This window comes from Corvus hawaiiensis, chromosome 5 (assembly GCF_020740725.1).
Source record: "Corvus hawaiiensis isolate bCorHaw1 chromosome 5, bCorHaw1.pri.cur, whole genome shotgun sequence".
Lineage (NCBI taxonomy): Eukaryota > Metazoa > Chordata > Aves > Passeriformes > Corvidae > Corvus > Corvus hawaiiensis.
The window spans coordinates 57,118,407-57,143,128 of NC_063217.1; the positions used below are offsets into that span (position 1 = coordinate 57,118,407).

Sequence of the window (24,722 nt, forward strand, 5' to 3'; positions counted from 1 at the left end):
TTAAGGTACTGTCTGCCCAACAAATGCAGGCTGAAAGGCCTGCTTTGTTGTAAAAGATGTTCTGCTTTTTTCAGCTCTAAACTTAGACATCCCTTTTTGTCTAAGATAGCAAAAAAGGAACTGAAATATTTATTGAATAAATGGAACATGAATATGTGGGCAAACATTGGTGGATAAAAGCCAGGGCTGCAGTCACCTTACACATTTAGCAGAAGCTTATCTCTCTGAAAACCTCCAGCAACACTGTGCAACCAGCAGCTGTCACTGTAAGCAATGAGGAGGAACAGGAGTGAGAGAGTCAGGGATGCTCCTAAATGGGAGGAAAGCAAAAACACAGGAGAAGCAGCAATTAAACACTCAGCAGCCCCCTAAAAATGGCCTTTGTCCACCAGGAGAAGCTGCTCATCAGAAAGGTTCAGCAGCCTTTTAAAATGCAGCCCGGATTCAACTGCGGAGATAGCAAACGTGGCTTATCACAAGGGGCTCCTGAAGAGATAGCAGTTCATGTCCTGTGCACAAGTGGGATTTAGCACTGTGCACACGTAGCCCTTTTGACGCGCTCCCGCGCAAGGAAGCCGGCGTCGCAGGCGAGCAGCGCAGGAAGCAGCTTCCAGCTACACATGAGCACATGACAGCTTTGAAACGTTCAAGTTCCTCTGCCCACTACCCACATTACTCAGCTGTCAAAGGAAAGGCCTCAGATTTACGATGTGAAAATTACATTTTAACGAGGTGTCATATGTGTTTAAAGTCCTTATTCATCACCATACTGCCACATCTTTTACCCAGGACACAAATGCACTTAATTAGCATATTATAAGGACAGAGGGTTCACCTTATCTGCATTGTGGAACTGCTTCAGGAAGCAAAACCACAAAACAACCCAAAAATTCCGACTGAACAAAATCCTTCCAATCACACTTCAAGAGGACATCCCACAATACTTGACAAAATGTGGAAGATAAAAGTTTGACGTGAACCCTCTGAGCTTCTTAAAATATCACAGCTATCGATGCAATCTCTCCATCACATTAGATTACCAGAATGGCAGTCCACAGTGTTAATATGAAATGTGTGGAAGCCACTTAAGCACATTTAGGCTGTATTAGAAGTCCTACATATCACATCATATCATATCATATCATATCATTCTCTTCCTTTATGTACTGGGCATATTTATTTATTAACTTCATACATCCATGAAACAACCCATATGGTAATGCTTAGGTCTGCTGGACATAATTTAAAACACCTTCTCAAAAATAGGAGGTCTGTGTTTTCCATGTCACTGGGAATGGCTGCCAGGACATCCAAAGCCAAAATATGCACAAAGGGATCCTTAACTTGGTTCCTTGGAGTTCTCTACTATGGGACAGGCTCCAGTCCCCACCTAAGGCACCCAAATGCTCTATCAGCACATCCCGAGCCCTGGCAAGAGCTGCCAGCACTGGGACACTTCACACATTTAAAAGACAGAACTTCTGGTGTCTGTGATGCCCAGGAACCCCTGGCTGGTGTCCAGCCAGGAGCTGTGCCTGCTCAGGGAGGGGCTGAGGCACAGGGAGACGTGTGTTTGTATGCAGCACAGCACCAGGAAGCGGGATGGGAGCACTTCACCTTTTTGGAGAGGAAGGTTTGTTGATATTTTCTTGAGTTTATTTGTGCAGAACGTATCATAAGTGAGTGATGATTAAAACAGGTAGCTCTGGTGAGTATCAACTGATTAGGCTGCAGAAAATTTTCATCCTGTCGCTTTCTGTTTCCCTCTCTGCACATGTCTAGTAGGACACAAAAAAAAACAAACCTGAACACTCTTCTGGGTTTAACTTCTTGAGAAATGAGAAGAGATGCAGAGCTATCCTTACTAACACTTCAAATTAGAAAGCTCAATAGAAGCTCTGACAAAATAACCCAAAAACTCAGGAGCATTTATGAAGAAGCATCCTCCAAAAAGCTCATTTTAAGGCCAAACAGCTCAAAGAAAATACACTTCAAAGGCTTTTGGTATCTTCAAGTTCAGTTCTTGAGGGCAGACATTAATGATAGGTTTCTTGGGACTTGCAGGCACTGAGCAGTGTTTGCTTTCAAAACCACTTTTGGGATAAATGAAAAACAACCTCAGACAAGAGGGGGGGAAAAAAAAAAAGAGTGGGGTAAAACTTTAAAATGCAGCTACTCTCATTTCTGAGAAAAATGAACAGTTGGGTTTAATTCCATCAAGAGCCTTGAATTGCTTCTAGAGCAGCTAAACTCAGCTTTTAGCGCTTTAAACATTTTGTTTTCCCTGGTAACTTTAGGAAGTGCAGAAGCTGAGCATAGAAACTCCAGCATTTGACACTCACTCACTCCGAGGAGTAAAATCCCATTTTTTTAAACAGTAGGTGAGAGACGCTCTGCAACTGTGAAGATCTCAAATATGCTCCAAACCTACATGCAAAGATCTTTAATTAAAAATCACAGAAAACAGACATGCTTAGACATTGTGAACAGCAAGACGATGTGATCCCTGCCTTTCCTATATATTCAGCAACTCCTGCCTACTCCCATTTTCTCTGAACAGTTTGGGAAAAGACTGAAAATGCTTGATTCTAAGTGAACTGGAATCCCCAGAACCTGTATTATATTTTAGATATCCCTGAAATGTATGATACAAGTGACTTCAAATATGTTACTGGCTATTTAAGTAGTTAAATATTTCACTTTTCTTGTTATGATCAATTTTTGGCTTTAAGAGCTCTTCTAAAACCTCACCCTTAATTGTTTTTTAACAACCCATATGTTCAACCCATCAATTTTACAATCCTTCTTTTATTTTCTAATTAAGCTGATATTGTTTACAAATTCTGCTACTCAAATTGTAACACCATGGGAAATGCCTGCATTGAACATGGCTCTAATACAGAGAAACACTGGTGATTTTTGAAGAGATGAGAAACACACGTGCAATCCACTCTGTAAAAAATAAATATCTAAAAAACCAAATAAAAATATCCTGAGTCTTCGCTGCTTTCCCAGGGTTGTATCAGCTCCTGTTCCTGCTCTTTGGTGGAGGAGCTGGGTTTAAGCCAACCAGATATTTAGGGTTACATGTAAAGCAATGCAGCATGAAATTTGGTGCTAACCAGAAAATGGGTTGCACTGAACTTGGAGGAGAAAGCATCATGCAGACCTGGTCTCCTGGCTCCTCGCTGCAAAAAAGCCTGATGTCAAGCAATTATTTGCTCACCTGTTCAGCCCAAAATCAGTGCTTCTGTTTCACTGATTCAAAAATAATTGTTCCCACTAATCAGGCTATGTGGGTAATGGAGCAGTAAACTCCCTTAGTGAAGTTTTTTTTTCTTCTCTTTGAAATGTCTTGGCTCATTCAAGTTTTCTCATCAAAAAATTCAGTTGCTGTCAGAGCAGACCTCTCAAAAGTGCTCTAAACTTATGAAATAGTGAGGAAATGGGATCCTTATGCATTTTTGCCAGAAAGGAAATCCCAACAATTTTCAGAGAAGAAAACCACATGTAAAATTCAGCCTTTTGCCCATATTACAAAGCTTTGTACAAAATTTGCACACAGGGAATGTCAGAGAAGGCTCATCAGATTCCCTGACACCAGATTAACTCTCTCATGCCCAACACTCAAAGCTAAGAACTGCTTCAGTTTTCTGTCTGAGGCACTGGGGGATTCTAAATTCTCATCCAAACCAGAGTGAAATTAAAGAGGCTTCAAACCAGAGTGACACAAAGACAAACCAAATTCTTGCACCTCACAGACTTTCAGTCCCCTGCAAGGTTTTCACCCGCTCTCCCATCTCACAATCATATACTGTGAAAAAAGGGAGAACAATTTCCTTTTTTAATAGGATTTTTCCCCTTTTTAAGGTTTTTCACTGATTAAAGCTTTTTTTTTTTTTTTTTGGTATTAAAGATGCTATTACTGACAACAGTCTCCATATGAAAAAGCGCCAGCAAAGAGTCCTTTATAATACCTGGAAATAATTCACTAAAAAGTAAAGAAACTCTGTGAAATAGAGGGGATGCAACTGATTTTCTCTCCTTGGGTACAGCCAATAGCTCATAAATTGCTCTGCTTCACTCCACCACACAGAAAGTACATGCTCATCATTAAGTTGGAAGAATGAGAAGTATTACTTCATTTTCTACTCATCTGAGATCTTGCAGAGGTCAACATCACTGAAAATATCTCTACTCCTTAACAGTCACTCAGTTCTTGTTCAGCTGCTTCTTCAAAATTTTCTTCTCTCCTTCCTTGCATTTTTGAAAAAAAAATCACGATTTCACTACCAGTCTACTACTTTTATTCCAACCCTCCCCAGATTTTCATACCCACAATTTCTTTCAGCATCTCTTGATCCATTTTCATTTTATATGGGTAACAGGCTGCACACAGGAAAAGAAAATCTCAGCAGCAGAAACCTTTTCACTTCTCTTTTTCAATCTAAAGCCCTGAATCCACTCACCCACTTTCAAGTTTCTTACTTACGAAAAGAAATCTTTAGGGAAAAGCCATGTTATGAGTTGAATACTTTACCGTCCAAATTATATTAATTCTGCCTTTTCTCTTACTTTTTCAGCCTTTCCCACTACACAGTCCACCACAAGAACTACCTGATACTATGACTACTTCAGTACAGTAACAACCATTTAAAACTACTGAGCAAATGCTGTTTGGAAATTCTTGCAACATCATACAAGCTTGACCACAGTGTAGGCTAAGTCTTGTTACTAATAAAGTGGCAACTTTATTATCGCAAAATGATGATGGAGCTGATAAATGTAGGAAATATCCCTAAGTAACTACCAGCACAATTTCTAACAGGAAAAAAGGTGGAAAAGCTGGGAAACCTCTGGGGGCCAGATTATCATCTAAGATAAAGTATAGTAAGTCATGAAATGCTATAAAAAAGAATGAGAAACTTTACAGAAAATAAACCAAGAATTTAGAGGGTTTTTGGTGATCCCCCTCCTGACTCTAGACACACACTTGTGGGTGCATGCTCACAGATTCAATTAGTCTCAGCTTCTCTAAAAAGACAAAACTCCCCCAGCTTAATGAAACAAAGTAATTTAAATTGGCAGGCAGTTTTCCTCCAGCTGTTTGCAACAACATCTTCCACGCTTTGTTTTGTCAGCATTCCTGCAGAAGGGAAAATGATCTGATGAGGTACAAAAGAAAATTCAATTCTGGAGAAAGGACTGCTACCCCTGTGAATAAGAGCACAGGCATTTGGAAACTGTTTCTGGCTTCTTATGTGTAGATACTCCTTTGTCAACTTAATTTCAACGAAGACAAAAAAAAAAAAAAAATCTGTATGTATTAATGTCTTAATAACCATCACAGGTTGGTGGTGGGGCTTAATTTGCAGAAACTCAGGCAGATCAGTAAGACAGGAGTGTACTTCACTTTAAGACAAAAAATAAATATACAAGAAAAGAAATAGAAATATTTTTGGTTTGGTATTAAACCCCTTACCTGCTCTGCTGTCCAGTGGGCCAAAATCCAAGGAGTATTTTACAACATGATAGTTGTTCCATACATAGAGGAGGTTGTCCCGGGGATTATAATCCACAGCAGCAATGTACTGGTAGGAGTTTGGAAAGGGCACATCCACCATGCTATCCTTGCTTTGGTCAGTGTTATATATGTAGTCTATTTTATTCCCTGTGGCTTCATTGTCGTCATCCTCGTACACAGACTTCACCACGTATAAAATCCCACAGATCATGAAGGCATTAGAAGCTGACCTCTTGTCATAGGCAGTATCCCATGTCCCTTCGATCCTTAACGTGTAAGGGTTCAACTGGCTAATGACTATTTTGCCATTGTTTTGTTCTGTTGCATAGATTACCCAGAGCCCGTTCTCATCCACGGCCAGGTCTATGTCGGACTTGCCTCCCCAGCGGTAGGGAGAGGTGTCGTGGTAGTTGGCGTTAGCTATGATTGCCTCCCCGCTCTTTATCCTTGTCCTCAGGTCAAACTTGACAATGTTCCTGGTCCGCTCCTTGTTGAAGAACAAAGCCCCGTCGTACACCACGAACCCCGTGCCATCCACCCGGTGCGGGAGTTTGTAGGTCGTGGTCGGCCTGCCGGCGATGAAGTCGTCCTTGGAGGAGTACTCGGTCAGCGTGTCTGTCCGGTACGGCGTCCAGGGCATGTAGTAGATCTTGTCAGAGGCCTGCAGAGGGTCCTTGCACCAGGCGCCCGACTGGTGGTCAGACTCGAATAAGTGTTCGCTCTGGTAAACTCCTTTCAGCAGTCCAGGGCAAAGAAAAACTGGCGTAGGGGAAAAGAATTTAAAAGAAAAACAAAGTTAATGACAGTTCAGGGGTGGCTGGCCCAAGCATCTCAACAGCTTCTAGTCCTGGAGCAGAGGACACTTGAGATGAGAGGAAACTCAAGAGCAATGCCTTGTAGCTGGAGACTATCCTTCCTGCCCACCACACCTCTACAACAAGATCTGCTCCACCAAACTGGTTTTTTTCCCCCCCACTGTTGTTCCTATCAACTGTGACTCATTGTCTTACTGCTTTTCAAATCTATTTTTACAGGTATACTTACTTGGACCACTCGCTTTTGTAAACTCTGAAATGAATATGTGCCCCCAAAGGATTTCTGGGTTTGTATTTCCAAATTATATTCTGCAGTGAATCTGTACCTACTAGGTGAAGGGCTAAACTCCGAGGGAATTGATCCACATATTTATTTGAACAGCCCACAGAAGAGCGGCCTAGAAATGGAAATAAGAGAAAGAAATTCCCATCCTTACAGCCCAAGTGATATTAAATATTTAAAGGATACCAATAGCAAAGCACAGGCGAATCCCTCAGCAACTCAGAAGAGTGTTTAAAGCAAAGGGAGTGTGGGGGGGGGAACACCCATCTGGAGTATAACTAGAAATGAGACTTTCCAAGCTGCTACAGGACACATGAAACATGCAGTCCACACAATTAAAAACAAATGACATATGGATGCTGAAAGGAAAAGACAAGGAAGAAAGGAAGAAAGGAAAGAAGGAAGGAAAAGAATAAAGTTTGCTGGAGAGGAACCCAATGTCTAGATTTTAATCAGTTAAAAAATGTCCTGTTAAATATAGTAGTAATTCAAACTTAAAAACATATACCTTCTATTGTTACATGAGAGGAGCACAGAGGAGCAGTTTGACTAAACTGGGATGCTTTGCTGCTCAGACTTCGGGGGGGGCTGACAGCGGCCAGGGCACGCCCGACACCTGGCAGGAGGCCCAGCCGCTGCCCGGCTGACCTCGGCCCCACGGGACCACCACCACCACCAAGGGGCCGGCTGGCCAGATGGATGGGGAGGCAAGAGGAGGGATGCTGCGGAGCAAATCTGGCTCGCTCAGCCCTCACCATCCCCGCCAGCACCCTCCTGGCCCAGAGGCGCTGCACACACTTCTTGGGGAGAATACTGGTTGGTTATTTGGAGTGCTGATCTCCGCGATCCGCGAGAGGTACAGTAACCGTGACGATGGGATGGATGGGCGGCAGGGAGGCATGAAGAAGTATCCCACCACGTGCTTCTGGCAGCACGGGGCTGGCAAGATGGGATCCCACTTTCACACTTCCTGCTCGGAGCATAATTGATTATTTTTTTGTAAATGCAGAAATTGGTAATGTCTGGAGAGCAAGACAGGAGGAAAATCAGATTTAATAACCAGTATAAAATTATATAGATCCATTGGAGTCTAAGTAACCACGCAGAGTTGCTGAGAAAGGGGTGCCATTTCCACGAGGCTTTTATGCCATAATTAGATATACTTATGCACATACATATGTATGCACACCTTCCAAATTCTTTGGGGCAGGAAAATGAGTTATCTAAGCCTTTGAATAGAAATATAATGGAAAAAAAAAGGTGGCACTGGTAAAAACTTTTCAGCAAATATGAGTTATCTGGTGAAGTTGAGCAGCAGAGATACTAAATAAACTTTAACAAAAAGGTAGTGAGAATTAATGACAAAGTATTTCAACTAAAACGTTAAACTGTTAAATAACTTAGCCTATACATAAGTAATATATATATATATAATTTGAAAGGTATTTAATTACCTTTTTGTTCCACTTCTATTGTAGAGAGAGAGGTAAAGAGAGAAAGGAGAAAAGAGAATAGATTAATGGTACTGTATTGGCCAGGTACTTTTCTTTACCTCTTTCATAAGAAAAGGAAGCTTTATTAATTTACTTTGGTATGTGAACATTTATATATATAAATATATATATAAACCTTTCCTCTGATATATACACTGGATAATATGCAGACAAGCTGAACAAAATACAGATAAATTTTAACTTTAGAAAAATCTGGCAGAAGAAAAAAAAGCCCAACACTTGGGATGTAATGAGCCCCCTGGACTCTACCTTGTCAGCAGGAACCTTGGACTAGTTTCACAGAGCAAAATGAAACACCCATAAAGTGAAATATGACTGATACAGCTTTATGCATAGAATAAAAATTCCAGGGAGAAACCTTATAGAATATACGTCTTCATATATTTTGCCAAAATCCTGTAAAACAGAGATCCCTACCTAAAACAGGAGAATATTCACTTATTATATGAAAAGAAAACTCAGAGGAGTCAAATGAAGCACGTCCGTGGATGTTCGTAGAGTCCTGTCCTCTGTCTTGGAGAAATACGCTTTAGTAAGAGTTGGAAAAAAGCACTGGAAACATTGTAGCACTTATAAACAAGATCCCAAAGATTCACAGTGTTAACAAGACAAAAATATGTAACTATTTAAAAAGCCCAACCCCAGAACTTGCTGGATATTTTAATGTGAAGTATTCACCGTGCATCATAATGCTGCTGAAGAGGCTGCGTCCCTTTGGACAAAACTCCTTTCAGGTGGAATTAATAAATGAAGTGCACTTATTAATTGCTAAATGCTCAGTACTAGTGTCTATACCTAACAACCTCCTGCAAGAAGATTTGGGAGTCCTCATCCAAAGGCCTCCTGCAGTTGTGGCACAGGCCCTGACTTCTTCCAGCATGGTGGGGACCCAAACAGCAAACTGCTGGTTCTATGGGGCCTCTTCCCTGAAGGTGAAGGAGAAGACAGGCCCCACGAATACCAGAGGGAGAAGTGAGAACTTGCCAGCAAACCAGGATGGCTTTGACAGCTGAGAGATCTCTGTTTGGAGAAGCAAGACAGGAACACAAAGGTGTGCACGCATGCTTTGGTTCTGCTGCCCAGAGTTCACTTCAGCCCCTTCCAGACTGAGACGCTTGCCAAGTGACTGTCCTCTGGCGCTGGCACTGCAAACCTCTTTCCATTCTAAAGTCTTGTTCATTTGGATGGGGAGTAGCAGGCTCAGTGCAAGAACAATTTCAGGATAGGGCTGCAAATGCTCTGGCTAGACATGTGGATCTACACTTCCCTGTCCAGAGAGGCATACAGCTGGAGCCAACTGCAGCTCCCATAACGAGTGTTTCCGAATTTCAACAGGCTTTTTTACCTGGGCTTTGATTCAGGCTACTTTCAATCTCGTAACAGGTTAAGGTTAAAGGCAAACGTTTTCAACATGTGGCTGTCAGGGCTCTAGGGACCAGAGACAATGCATTTGAGTGCAATCTGATTTTTCAAGGGAAGGAGCCAGCAAGATTAAAAGGCTCCGACTTAGCAATTGGAGAAACCCACACAGCAATTGTTCTCCCCTTCCCGGGCTGTGGCTGGTCACAGTTAAGTAAGGTATTCAGAAAAGCATTAAATGTCCCTGGCAAAAGCAAGAAGGCAACATGACAGATCCCCAAATGTATGGCTTCACGCTGATTCTCCTGGCTGATGGTATACAGTACCTCTGGTAGCATAGAAGGTGGTAATTTACATTTCCAAATGTGCAAAAGCTTTTGTAATGCACTCAAACAACAGCATGATGTTGTAAAGCAGGGAGAGAGAAGCTTCTAGAGGAGATAATGTATTTGTGACCAGCTGATCTGAGTGACCTGAAGTGTTGATTACCCTTATCCTGAATGGCTCATATGTGTTATTAACACTCAGTGCCATATCCAGCTCTCTTATAATTACAAACACGATGTGTTTTGGAGACCTTCTGAATGGTGTTTCCATTGTATGTCTCCCCAAATACATATTTTCCCTCTGCTGATTTAAGACTTAATGCTTTTGAATTTCAATAATTACTCAGCTTATATTGGGGCGACATACTCTTTATTCTTCTCCATGAGAAGCTTTCAAAATTTAGCTCATTGAACAATATTAAAAGAAAGGGTCTAATTGGAGTCTGATTACTCCTTCAGTTACACAACATACCACTGCAAAACTGTCTTTGTAAAGTACTGGTAGAATTTGTTTCATTTTGCCCAGTTACAGACATTTTTGTATCTCAGTAACGTCTGTGCCAATCAACAGAATTTAAGTACTGCTTATAGCACAGGGTGCACCTTACTTTCCTACACAGACCTGCAGAAAAAAACAGGCATACACAGCTTTTACTCTTATAGTGAGGTCTTCCATTCCTGATGTGGCTGTACTGGAGGAGAACAAGGGTATTTCACCTTGATTCCCTACGGTAGTTGCCAGTGCCATTGACTTCAGCAGTGCCAGAGGCCAAAAGGAAATCAAGAACCACTTGCTATATCTGAGGGGAGTTACAAACAAGACGTTCCACACACACTGATTTTCTCATGATTCTTCAGATGGAAGGAAAACTGAGAACAACGTGCAATCATGAGCCACTACAGCCTATCCCCAAGCAGACTCCTGCCACCCGTTTGGAGAAATCGCACAAAAGCATTAATTAAATGTTCTTAGTATTGTGTCGAGGCTCTGAAAACACACTCTGGGCACAATTAACACTTGAACAACATTAACTGCTCATTTTCTTACCGCCACATTGAATTGCATTCAACTATTTAAGGCACAAGCGCACGGTGGCAGAGCCATATAGAGAGCTGTCTCCCTGGCACTGCTTCAAACCCACACAACAGCAGCATAAAACTCCTGGAAAAAAATTATGTGAGAAGGGGAATGTTAAAAGACAACTGCAAAAGTAGTGCAAAAATTTGTGCCCTGTACTTTGCTAGCTGTTTGTTTCAGTTGGCTTTTTTCAGGGCAGATGTTTAGTAGTGGAGTAAGTGACATCCACTCCCTGTTCTGTGCTTCACAGATCTGATTGTTTCAATATACTCAGACCAATGTTAAACACATAGTTAATGACAAAACAGAAGGACAAAAAACCCCAGGTTTTTGAGGTTGACCTTAGTAGCACAAGCTGCAGCTTCTCAGCCATGCTGAGAGTGTTCTTCATGCCAGACGTGGCTGCTGCATCTCGCACGCAGCTTGACCACATGCGTAGGCAGGTGAAGCTGAAAAGCAATTTAGGTGCTTCTCCTTAACACACAGTCCCACCTGTGGGTCCTAGGTAGAACAGGGACATGTTTGAGCAGCTGCAAATCTAGCAAGGCACCCCAAAGCATGCCAATGGGCCTGCTCACAGATGAAGGTGCTCCTCTTTTTGAAGGCATGGTTGAGTCCTGGAGTCACATTGTTCTTCTGCTAAAGTTAACAAGAGACACGTTCAAAATTCAGGGCAGCAGCAGATCTGAAATAAATGTATCTAAACCCAGGGAATGAAAATCACAGAATCACAGAATGGTTTCAGCTAGAAGGGACCTTTAAGATCATCCAGTTCCAACCACCCACCAATGGGCAGGGACATGGTCCACTATGCCAGGTTGCTCAAAGCCTCATTAAAACATGAAAATACTTCTTTTAGCAAAAAATTAATTTTCATTTCAAACCCACTCAACCCCCCATATATGGTTCACCAGAAAAAAGCTAAGAGCACTAGCTCGGCATTTATATGACATGTTCTGGCAACCTGAAGTTCAACATGCTGCAAAAGTACCCATCTCTGCTTCGTTTTCTTCTCCCCACACATAATTAAAGTGACAAAAGAGACCACACAGCCAAGTTCAGCACCCACTCTGAGCAGCACAGACACAAAACAAAGTACATGGCACCACTTCTCTCATCCACCCACTCCTTCTAGGAAAGCCTGGGGTCCCACTGTAGTGCACGTGGGCAGTCACCAGACCCCAAATGCCTTGATAATGGGAACACAGCCACATCCACTGCAGCAAGCTGTAGGCAGAAGAAAGTCAGATGATATTTTACCTCTAGGCAAAAGAAAACCAACAGCAATACAATGGTCTTTGGGTTCACTTCCTTCATTGCAACTGTCCTCTCTACAGAAGACACAGTGACCAGCCTTCATCCCCAACCTCCACATTAATCTGTCCCCAAGTCACAACTGAACTCCAGTCCTGTCAGCCCCAGTGGAAGACTCATTTCCTGAGGTTTTTATGTAGAAGTTTGAACTTTCAACAGGGTCCTCAAGTCTTGACTCGGGAGCAAGCACAAAGAATGGAAGAATTAGGTTTTCTAAGACTACTTTGCAAACACATAGTATTGCTATCTTTCCATTTTTTGCCACCAAGACTTCCTTTACTTTTTCTTTTTTTTCTCATCATGATGGGTTTTCTAGAACGCATTTAAATGGAGAACAAACCCCATTAACATTACCAGAATCTGCAGTCCAAGAGCAACCTGCCACTTGAATGTAAAGCACAGACTTTCATTCTACAGCCAGAGGAATGGAGAAATTATTCTTATCAAGTATATCACCATGAATTATCTTTCTTGTGGCTGACAATTTCTCTTATGAAAGAACATTCAACCTCGAGCCTCTCCAATGGAGTTCTCCACCAGACAAAAATTATTCTACGAACTAAGCTTTAAAGGTTGTTCAGGTTTAAACTACTACAGTGGTGGGAGTAACTTAGTTTGTAACATTATTTTAAGGTTTCAGTAAAGAGAGTACTTCCTTCTTCTTGGCTGTATGTAACTATGTGTGCTCATCAGACTCCCTCCTATAAAGCTGGGAAAAAAAATTGTCTGGATTTCTTGCACAGGACACATGCTTGCCTTTCACAGCAAATGAAGAGTTAATCCTTTATTTAATAAAAGGGAGGAATAATCTCACTTGCTTGACTTCCATATTACATTTTTCATATAATATCCAAGCACCAGTAAACAAAGGTGCTCCACAAGTACTTTGCGCTACAATGGCTTCATGTAACACATTCCTGAAATTATCACCTCCTAATTAATTCTGCTGTGAAGTACAGAGATTGGAAATGTCAATAATCTATGCTTTCACGAACCACAACCTAAATTAGATCCTTAAATATGGTATCTGTAGATCTGGAGAAATCAAAGCTGTCATTTCTCATAAGTGGATGCTTTTTTTTCCTCCTTAGATTTCCATTCATCTGATAAATTTGTGAAACCTTTCAAACCATTAATTTGGGCTTCCTTAAAATGTCAGTGCTTTCAGTCTGCTTTTTAATACATAATAACTAAATTTAATAGATGTTCGCTGAAATAAAACTAAGGATTATTAATGTTAAAACACCTGTCAGTGTAACTTAAAATCATCAGGACCCAGGAAACCACTAATATACATTAAGTCTTGTCCACTAGAGGTTTCTGTGAGATGAAAAAAGTTATGGCTTCCTACAAAATTGCCTTGTGTATTATAGATCAAACTTCAGGCTATTTTGGGAGAAAGCCATCATTTTGTTAAGACATTCATATAATGGATGACAGGCATCAGAGGCCCAAGCTCTCACATGAACTCTCCCACAAAACCCAAGTAAAAACAAATGCTTTTCCATGGCACTGTCCCCTCGAGGCGAATTTTCTAGGAGCATAAAAGTTATTACCTCATTTCCTAATTTTAGATACCAAAGCACACAAAAAAAATTATGCCTTTAAATATTTTGTAAAGAGAAAACCAAAAATCTCTCCTGCAGAAAGCAAATGACACTCAGGGATTCTGAGTTTTGGGATTAAACAGATCCATGCTGTGTGCCTGGCCCCTGCAAGAGCAGCAAACAGCGAGCTGGTTCTCAACGATTTTGCAAACACTTGGATTTCCCAAAATTCTGTGAATAATTTCTATTCTTTCTTTGCCTTCCTCCTCTCATTATTATTCCAGGTGGCAGTCACAGTGACTGGCTTCTCTGAAGAAGCAGACACTTAATCAGCTTCAGCAGATACTGAATGTGATTGTGCTGCACTTCTAAATGTATTATTCCAAGAGATAAATATTTTTTTCCCAAGTAAAGATAATTCACTTAAGATATAATGAGTCCTGAAATATACTGCACTGGAAAGAAAAGAAGCAGCAGGAATTGTTATATTCAAAGCTCATCTTCAGAAGGAATATCTGATTTTTTAATGTGTATAAATCTCTTTTGTAGATGAGATTTTACGTTTAGAGCACCATTTCAAAGACAAAGCGACCTGAAAAACTAATTCATCCCATAATTTGGGAAACAAAAAAGTTGTTTATGCTAGTCAAAGTGTTTGTCAGACCACTGGCCACCACTCACCACCCTCACAAGCAGAAAAGTTGCTCTCAACTTGTTGTGCACCAGAATTTTGCTTTTAAATTCACCAATTAAAAAAGAAGCAGCAAGATGAGTAAGCATGAGGTGGGGAAAAAAAAAAAGGACTGTACAAGTACTGTGCAAAATTCAATTAAGGCTACAGGTCATTCAGCCAAACTTTCCCTGGCAGTTGGCCTCGTATTGTTTCCAGCACAACAGCAGATGAGTGAGCTGCCATTAAATTACAGAAGAATCAGCCACCTGGACATCATTCTCCCGTAACAAAACAAAACAAAAAAGAGATATCACAGCTCCAAAAAGGGAGGTAAGCACTGCAGGGCTGACCCTCTGCAGCACTTGTTCTTGTTCTGTGGCTGGCTCCTGCTGCCAATGAAGGGCCTGATGCTGAGCACCCATCAGCCTTTTGCAACACAGCCCTGCAGCTAAGGACAAACGAGATGTGGAGATCCAGTCTCCCCAACAGAGACATGAATTAAAGCTGTAAGCTCCTTTATAAAATGGGAGAGAGGCATAACTGTGCACTACTTACAGGTCCAAGCCTAAACAAAGGGGGGGGAAAAAAAAAAAAAGAGAGATAGCTGAGCTTTTTCCAAGAACATTTATTTAATAGTGCCCCTCTGAAAAGGGTCTGGGGGCAAACTGAGTGCCAAGATGCTGCTCCCCTCTGTCAAGAAAGGCTTCTGTGCACATAGAGGTGGACCAAGATGTGCTAGCAGCAGGGTTAGATCCTCCCGGGCTGCTGAGTGTGGTTTTTGAGGGCAGGAACATACACCTAATTCCCAGTGCTGCCAGCTCAGCCCAGGAGTGCCCAGAAACAGGGTACAGAGAGACAAACTGACAAAACGGTTAAAGATCCACAACAAAACACCTGTTTGGGAAATAAATAACCCTGTCTGGTAATATCTAGCCCCAGAGAGCTCTTGCAAGCAAGTTTGAGTCTAGGTCTTACTCCCTTTGCTCACTCAGCCATTGTAACTGGGTCAGGTAAACAGACCAGGATAACTGCCCCACTTGTTCCTCCTTTTGGGATTTCAAATGTCCAGGAAAATCACATGGCATCTAGGTAAATGCAGCTAACTAGGAATAATTATCATTTGCATGTTTGTTTTAATATATTTCTTGCCTCCTTACCCGACTTTAAAATGAAAGAAATCCTTAAGTTTCTTAAAGATTTGTCCTCATCCAGGCAAGAGATAAATCTGGGATGCCAAAAGCCTGACAGAGCCATTGAAGCAAACATTAGATGTCTTGCCTTAAGCAATAGGTGGGAAAGGAAAAATATCTTAGGTGGGGGAGCACTGAATTAAAGCTCCGTGTCTTTCAGTCCGATCTCTCTCCAAAGAGGAATAAACTGTTTGTCATCCTGCCAGCTATGAGACTAGCTATAAAATAATAGATTCCACAGGCCCAAATGAGGCTAATCATGATTGCCAAGGCATGTCTGAGCTGTGAGAAGTGAGTGAAATCTGATGCTCTTCAGAGAAAACATTTATTGAAAAGCTCTTTGCTCTGCAATAAGCCTTGGCAGTTCTCTCATGTCTTGGAGTATCTACCATATTTCTCATTTGATTGCAAGGCATATTGCTGACAGCAGCTGCTATGGCTGAGTTTCCTTTAATAACGCTTTGGTAGGTAAAACACCGCTTCTTTTCAGCTATTGAGAGAACGGTCAGGAAGGATTTTGTATCAATTGCCTCTGTCAATAGTACTTATTCTTAAGTGTCTCCAATTGGATGCTGTAGTAAAATGCCCATCAAAATCAGAAAAAGATTTCCACAAAGACAAACAAAGGGACACGTTTGTTTTCCCCTCTCCGAATTGGTGAAACACCTACAAAAGTAACTGGAGAAGTGGGATTTTACTGCAACCACTTTGGAGAGCAAGTGAAGAGCAGGGGAAGGCGATGTTAAGACTTCAGACTGGTCCTTTGGAACAGATTTTACAATCTGGTGTAAATTTTAACAACATCTGCTATTTAAAAAGAGAAGATGAAAAAAAGAAGCAAGGCATGCCTTCTAGCATTTTTAGGCTTAAGTAATTAACACAAGTGTGCTGTATGTGTGTGTGTGCACATATGTGCACATATGCAGAGGAGTGACTTCCAACATTTTAAGATTTAAATAATTAATCCAAGCGTGTGTCACACACACATACGCTCACATGTGCAATGCAAAGATACTGGCACAGCTCGCACTTGGGAGGCACATTCCTAAAGCACTCCAAAAGAAATGACTCTGACACATCCCATCTCCAGACTGCTAAACCAAGTATTGCAGAAAACTGCTTGGGAGCCTTCATTTCATCTTCTCTTTTGCTTCAGCCCTCAGTACTCAGAGTCAACAAAACCTCAGCAGAGGGGCAGATGTTTCAAGGAGATCATGCGCTGATGAATTGTGAAAGGCTCCCATGCCTTTTCCCCAGCTCACACTCCAGATGTGCTGGGGGATGGGAGGGATTGTGTGCACGCCTTTGCCGTGCAAGACGGACTGGCACAGCCTCCCCCTTGAGAGGTACGGAGCAGAAGGCAACGCGGAATGCAGGGCGTCCCCCCTCAACACCCCGCTGCACAAACCCCTCTGTGCTGCGCACAAGCATCCTCCTCACCTGCTTCCCTCACCTCCCTGCCCCACCAAGCACCAGCAATCCCTGCCTACCCAACAGCACAGAAAACCCTCAGGTATTTGGGCAGCTGACCGAGGAGCCGGAGGGATGCCAGGAGTCCCTGCAGCGCTTGGGGACAGCTGTGACAAGCCAGGCTGCCACCAGCCAGGGCTGCCGCACATGCGGGCCTGGGACAGGCTGGCGCTGGGGCTATTAACCTAAGGAAGCACACAGGTAAACCCATTAAGGGACTAGCTTGCAGCTAATGCCTGCTCTGAGCCCAAGAGAGCCCTTTACAGGGTTTGGCATTTGGCTCCCCACTGTTTGAATATGGGACTAAGAAGGATGACATTGTATTTTATGCTTATTCTTAATGAGTAAGTACTGATATAAAGCAGGAACGTAGGTGGAATGAACTGTCACTTTAAAGGAATACATCTGAGACCTTTAACTTGCACAGGTATATTCAGTGAAGTAGAAGTATTATTCTGCTTGGGAGAGCCACAAATTACAGTAATAAAATATATGCAGTGAACATGTAGAAATTTCTTACTATTTGCAATGAACTGAATATTAGGTACAGCTAAGACCTATCATTTCACAAAAAAAGAGACTACTTTATTTCTAATTTAAAGCAAAAGAATTTATGAAGGTTGAAGGAAGTTTTTTCTGTGCTTTTGTAACAGCTTAACTTCTAATATATTATATATTCAAAAATTAGGATCTTTGAGGCTCTTGCACATTATTTACTGTGCACTTTATTGGAGTGGTCAATGTGTGGTGCCCTCTCTATTTCATATCCAATGCAGCTATTTCCCCATGGCATCAACAGATATTAAAAAAGGAAAAAGATCTTGCTAAATGAAAAAAAAAAAAAAAAAAAAGTGACAGTGAAACACTCATTTTGGTATGAGATAATTCAATAAATCTGTCTGCTTTGCTAAGGCTTAGTTTTCATGTAAAACAACACTTACTTATCTTGCTAGATTCAAAATGGAAAAAGAATTAAGGGTGAGGTTCAGTTTTCAGCCCAGCTTTCAGTAATCTGAAAATAGGAAACAGTGTTAAAAGGGACCCTTAAGAGATCTAGGGGACAGAGCCAGATGCCAAGGCTATGCCTGCTTCACATGAAAATGCCCCTTCTCACTTGAAATCTCTTGGATAATTTAGATGACACAAAACCTCAAAAATCAAATTATCACACTGCCAGAAGCTCCCAGAGGGCAGCAATGGGGCCATGCTGATATGGTGACACAGAGGACTTGGCCCTTTCCTTTCACTGCATCCTGCTCTCTTCTGCATTACTTTGGGGGTGAGAGGGAAGGGTTTTTGAGAAGAGTTGGACCAAATACACATGCAATAAGAAAGGCTGGTGAAAACAGGCTAAAATTTGAAGTGAAACAGCTTAAGGAGCATCACCATTAAGACCAGTATGGAAACACAACCTAGAGAGCGTCCATTGACACCCCTCTCACCCATCAGCCACCACAGTTCATTGCTAACCTGGTCTGCTTTTTCCACGTTCACCTCCCAGAGGGAGGACACCAGCATGGTAACAACCCATGCTCCTGGCAGTGACAGCACATTATAAATTCAGATCACACCCAGACACAACCCAACAAAGGTTTAATCAACTGTTTGGCCTCAGCAGGCTTGTGAAAGCCTGGGATGTTTTGCATCCCCCTCACAACCTGAGGGCAAGAGAAGTGACTTTGGTGAGGAGCTCTGGGTACCCCACCTCATTGCCAGGAGCTTGTGGGGGATCTCTCACAAATGCATACTTCTATTAAAATTTAAACAACTTTCAGTGCATTACTATGCTCTCTTTGAGCTAATGCACAAAATAGAAGAAATAAGAAGAAAGTCCCCATGCTGTCTCTGCCTGGGTTGACTGAGGTGGAAGACCTCATCTTTAGCTCCACAGACGTTAGTCTAAATTAGCAGAAGACCAACCCATTTTTTTAAAAAGGGCTCTGATTTAAAGAAGCAGGTACTTGAACAGCAGTTTCACAAAAACGGAGGCACAAGATATGGATTCAACACCAGTGCTCATGATAACAACAGATTGTGCATGTGACCCAAGACACAGAGACAGGATGGAAGTGTACATACTACTTTGTCTGAGAGATTGCCCTTCTCTGAAAGCTAAAGGAGGGGGTGCTGGGGGCTCTTGGCAGCTGGTGCTGTCTCTCCTGGTGCCACACTCAGAGAAAGGAAAAGAGATGGATGGGACAGCTCTGGTGCTGTGTGTGTTTTCAAGTCATGGGGAACCTTCCAAGCAAGGCTACAACATTAGCCTTGTCATGGCCAACAGGCAAGAAATGCAAGCTGGAAGCAGCCAGCTTTGCTGGCCCCCAGATCTTTTAGTGGACCTGTCAGTTTGAAAAATACATCCTTGACTGGTGGACTCCCTGTTCAATGCAAAGAGTAGGTATCACAGAGCTCCTCCCTCCAAAACACACTCAAGTAAGTAATATTTCCATTTTACAGGTAAGGAAGCCAACATAAATGCCAACACCTTGAAACTCTGACAGAGCAAGGAGCAGTGGCCTGGGACAGCTGGCCAGGAGTTTAATTCACTGTCCATTAGCTTACAGCAATTCTTAGTTCACAAACTCTCTGGGAATATTATCACTCCAGTTTTCAGGACAACAAAAGGGGAAAAAACCAGGGATTTTTGCAATTTGCTCCAAGTCATGCAACAAAGCCAGAGGAAAACTGGACCAGGTGCTCATGGCACAATTTGTAGTGAATTAAGTGAAATGAAACTGTGTTTGACATATGCACAGCTGTGCATGAACACAAGGACAGGAGAAATATGTTCAATGAAAAACTAAGATGACAAGTCTGGTACATCAGAGCTCTTCAGAGATCTGCATGTCCCACAATAAACCTCCATTTGCTAAACATGTCTCATTTCTTCCTGAAGCACAAGTGGAGCCAGAAGAAAACATCCGCAGTATGAACAGCAAGAGAACATAAAAATCTTTCTATTCTCTCTGTGTTTTGTGGGGAAGGCAGGGGTGGTAGTAAGAAAACTTAAGTGTAAGTTAAAAAAACCCCAAAAACCACACCATAAACCACTACCTAAACAGGTGTTTTAAAATTATCCATGATTGCCATCCAAAGCCACATGCCCCTTTGGATCAGGATTGTAATCTTGTCTCAGAAAATCTATCTCATTGCTTACAGTTCTGGTCATCTCTGACTGCATCACAACCAAGTATAGAGGGGAAATAACAGCCAAAAGGAACAGGCCTTGTTTTCCTAAAGAAAGGCATGAAACAATCACTTCATTACTTACATTCACAGGAAAAAACCTGCTAATTTAAAAACTCTATACGTATTCTCAACTTGTCATGCTGATTCCCTTAAGCAAAGGCCTTGAGAAATAAAAAGCTTTTGTTCACACTTGCCTAAAGTTAAAAAACTAATGCAAACACTAGACTTAATATAAAAAATTCCTAAAACACTGGGGTTTGCCATGAAGAAAGCTGGCTTTTTCATGGATATACCTTGTGTTTTGCTCCTCTTAATCGTATTTTAAACTTAAGTGACACAGATGTTGCCAAACTGCTTATCTGAACGCGCCTCTTTCACATGCTGGGATTCATAATTTAGTCAAAATCGTGGATCAACAAGCCAGTGATAGTATTTCCACTGTGGGTGTGACTGCCACGATGGCAAAGATACCAGATGAGGAAATGTCCAATTATTTTTGATGGTACTTATCCTATATCCCAGGGCCAGAGCAGAAACAGGCAGCAGACCACTACTAAGTGAGAAAAGACTCTTCTCCCAATAGCTTGCAAGCTAAACAAACAACATAGTCAAGGTTAATTAAAGACTGACTAATACTTCCATTTGGGAACAGTGGCAGGAAAATATTACCTGCTTTGTCCAAGGAAGCTGTGGTGGAGCTGGGAAATGGCACCAAAACGGGCTTCCTGTGCTTTAACCATAGTCCAAAATCAAGTATGAAAATCTGCAAACATAAGGAGCAAGCACGGATGCTTTCCTCAAGGGATGATCACTGCAAATGCAGCTGTCAGCATCCTTCCAATGTGCTGTGTGCAGCCCAGAAAGGTCACCTTACCCAGGTCTTTTTAAGGATGGTCAGCAGAATACAGCATGGTGGCCTCTATTTAGACAGACAGTAAACAGCTATAAAAGAGAATTTTTCTTTTCCTCTAGTCCCACAGATTCAATGTTGTGAACTCCTGTGGATCCCATTTGCTCAGGAGAGAGGAGGCAGGCTTTGAACGTGTCGATGTCTTTTTAAGGAACTCTGAGGTATCTTCTCAGTTGTGCTACCTGTCTGGATGCCTGTCTGCCATCAGCAGAGTCTGCTGGAGAATGTCTGGTCACAGGAAGATCTGCTCTAAGGAATTGAGACGGTTTGTTACTTTACAGCATTGTTTTCAGGTGTTGGCTTGCAAACTGGCCAAACCCTTCCTGGTGACAGTCTCCCCATGGATCTGACTCTACAGCTGAATTCATCAAGCAGCAGGAGGGAGAAAAGCCTGTAAGAAATGCTCCTCTGTCTGCCTCAGAGGAAGCAACATCAAAAGCTGTTTCTCTTCCTTTGAGAGCTGCGTCTGGCCTCAGTCTTTACAAGGTTAAACTCCCAGAATAGGCTGCACTTTGGAAAGCCATCTTTTTAAAGCTGGTGCACAACACAGCTGCTCCTCTTTTACACAAGTCAGGTCCCAAGAGGAATGTCTAGAGAACAGACCACAGCCTATGTGTCCATTGCCTTCTGGTCACTCTTCAAGCCCCCATGATGATGGCAAAGGCTCAGAAGCAGCTCGCCCCAGCACCCTGTGGTCAGGGCAGCTGTCTTTGCGTGAACCTGCTGGTGGTGCCCATCCCATAAGCAGGGATAGCCAAGGAGGCGACAGCTTCGTCTCCACCAGCATTGTTACCACTAGTGAACCATTGTCAATGAGGTCTGAGGCAGCTGGGGATGGGAACAGGGATGCTGCTCAATGGGCACCGAATACAGGGAAACAGTAGGGAGTTGGAGCCACAGCCCCTCTACAAATGGTCCACGGCTGTCACCATCCCTCCTGTCTCTAACAGAGCACCAGGGCATTTGGTGTTCTTGATGATGATCTTCCCCACTCCTGATGTCTGTACAGAAAAAGACTCTTAAGTTGCAAGATAAAACTGGAAGCAGCTTTGCATGTACACACCTGCCGTAGAGCTACGCTAGACTGGCGGATACCATACCGGGAAAGGAAACATGCCTCATACCCACCCCACCAGAGCTGCACCAGTTTGCAGTGGCTCTGAATAAAGGCCTTACTGTTTCCTTTCCTAGCAATGCCAGCAGAGGTCAAGGATCTCAAAGACGTCACCTTTAAAAACACACAGACCAGAACCACAAGAAAGCGGAAAACGCAACAGCAAGAGTCCAGGATCACTGAGAGACCACATTCACTGCAGGGAAGAGCAAAATGAGATGTTTAGGTGCTTAGAGGAAATAAATGCCAAGATAGGCACCAGTGGGGCACAGCCAGTTAGGCCCTTTGTTAAGTTCTCAGCTCTCCCTGACCACAACTGCAAGGGTAGCCAAATGCGCTGAGGCATGTGACATGCACACAATGGCTTCAGAGTCACAAGACCTTTGACTCTGAATTTTCCTACTTATAACAGCAGGAACCTACCCATTAGATTATACAAAAGTCACGTAGTGTAAGCACGCTGTGGGGACTGAGATAAAAATAAACACCAAACTGCCTCCCCATCCTCCTCGCCACCCCCCTTTCCCCAAGAGACAGTGAGATGGAAAGGGTTAAGCAGCTCTGCAGAACACATCTTGCCTCCCCTGTTTGTACTTGGTGTGCAGAGAGGACTCCAGCTCTCAGCAGTGAGGTCCTTGGGGAGGAGCCCCAGGAGTGGCTCAGCACAGCAGTTTTTGTTGCTTTCTTTGTTAATAAATCTAAAGGGGACTCTGGGCTTTGTGTTCAACATGGGCTTTACAGAGCAGGTCAGGGAAAGCTCCTGCTCACAAAGTCAGTAGTGGAAAATGGCACTGCCGCACACAATATCATCACGCCTGGGACCTGAGCGTGGAGAATGCTGAGCTTGTTGACTGTAATCACAATTTCTGCTTTGTTTTCCAACCTTTAGCCACATAACAGTTATGTTTCACAAAAGGAAAACTGGGATGGAAAAGAGAGGCCATCAGGTTTGGGCACAACTGGGCTTCCTCCTGGACCATCAGAATTCATCCAGGTCACACCCAGTCAACACAGCGTTTGCAATCATGACCTTCTCTGGAAATTACATCTTTGCTTCCCTGTTAAAATGTTTTATCCAGCAATGATTTTGCAGCTCCATGAAGCATTCCTGATTAGATTTTCAACACTGTTGCACATGAGGTCTCTTGTACAGAACAGTATCCACACTGAAAATGTGAGGATCGCCACTCAGCAGTTTTCAGTACACATTTCAAAGGAAAATAGAAAGAGAAAAATCTTATTTTTATATAATCAAAAAAATAAAAGTGCTTGAAAACTCTTTAAAACCAAGGCTTTTCTTTTTCCACATATGAATTTAAGTAAACACATGTACAAATGAAGTTTTTTTAAGAGTAAAAAGTATCTCCTAGCACCACACACACTCAGGAACTATAAGCCAAAATTAAAATTATCTATAGCACCACCATAGGGTATTGCCCTGCAGCTTTAGGGCAAACAAAAAAGGAGCAAAGAGTTTTCAACTGGTTCAAGATTAGAATTGGAGATGGGAAAGATGTAAAACAAAAATTAGTTCATGTCAGACAAAGTCCTGTACTGGACATTTTAAAGATAGCAGGGGAAGAGAAGAGGAAAGAGATACATAATGACTAAACTAATCTAAACAGGAAGAACGTGGAGTATATTTATTAGCTTTTCTAAAAGTAATATCCAGCAGATAGAGGAATGTAGAGTGAGATTTCATACCTGGGGAACAGAAATGCAATCTGGAACACCAACATGACACTGTAAAGCCAAGACTGTGTTTCCTTCCAAAATCCGACACAAGGGAGTGAGGTCATCAGCAAGAGGAAAACAAGACTGATTAACAACCCCGCAGGTCTTGCCCTCCCTACACCTTATACTGCAACACTCCCAACCAAAGGATGAAACATCTAATGTAGCTGGTCCATATGACCTGCAGAATAATCACAGAGAGCTTGCCTTCCCCTAGAATGCTATATGGCAAGTCACAACATCCCTTCAATATCCTCATCAGTATCAATGAGCTCCCTTTTTTGCAGGGAGGATTAGGATCAAGGATTAGCTCTTCTGGATAAAAAAAGAAAGTGTGTTCAAAAATTCTAAACAATTACAACTGAACCCTAAACTGAAGATTTTTTAATTTTCTTTTTTTTTTTTTTTTGTCTGTCAGTTCCCTTGCAAGGCTTACATGCCAAGCTTGCTATTTTTCTCACTCATCTTTTTGCAATTACACTGTTGCCTGAGCAGCCAGGAAGAGTGCAGGCAATAGGCAATGTCCACTGCAAAGCACCTCTAGCAGGATAAGCATCAAACATGGCTGCATTAATCTGCTCTTGCAGACTAAGCCTTAGAGAGGCATGACCGGGTTTTTAAAAGCACTTAACTCCTTCTGTGTGCCTAGCTGAAAACATTCCGAGCTCTTAGATCAATTGCA

General features: G+C 42.3%; 1 protein-coding gene across 26 annotated transcripts in view; it reads right to left on the bottom strand.

Moving 5' to 3' along the window:
- Positions 1–24,722, bottom strand: part of ADGRL3 (adhesion G protein-coupled receptor L3) — a 489,712-nt gene that overhangs the window by 164,685 nt on the left and 300,305 nt on the right. For 22 of the 26 annotated variants that reach the window (XM_048303590.1, XM_048303593.1, XM_048303575.1 and 19 more), the window contains 2 exons: positions 8,077–8,091; positions 5,483–6,283 (listed from right to left, as the gene is read on the bottom strand). In XM_048303590.1, coding sequence (XP_048159547.1) covers positions 5,483–6,283; positions 8,077–8,091 — 816 coding nt within the window. The remainder of the gene's footprint in view (positions 1–5,482; positions 6,284–8,076; positions 8,092–24,722) is intronic. The other 4 variants (XM_048303573.1, XM_048303586.1, XM_048303584.1 and 1 more) reach the window with 1 other exon arrangement.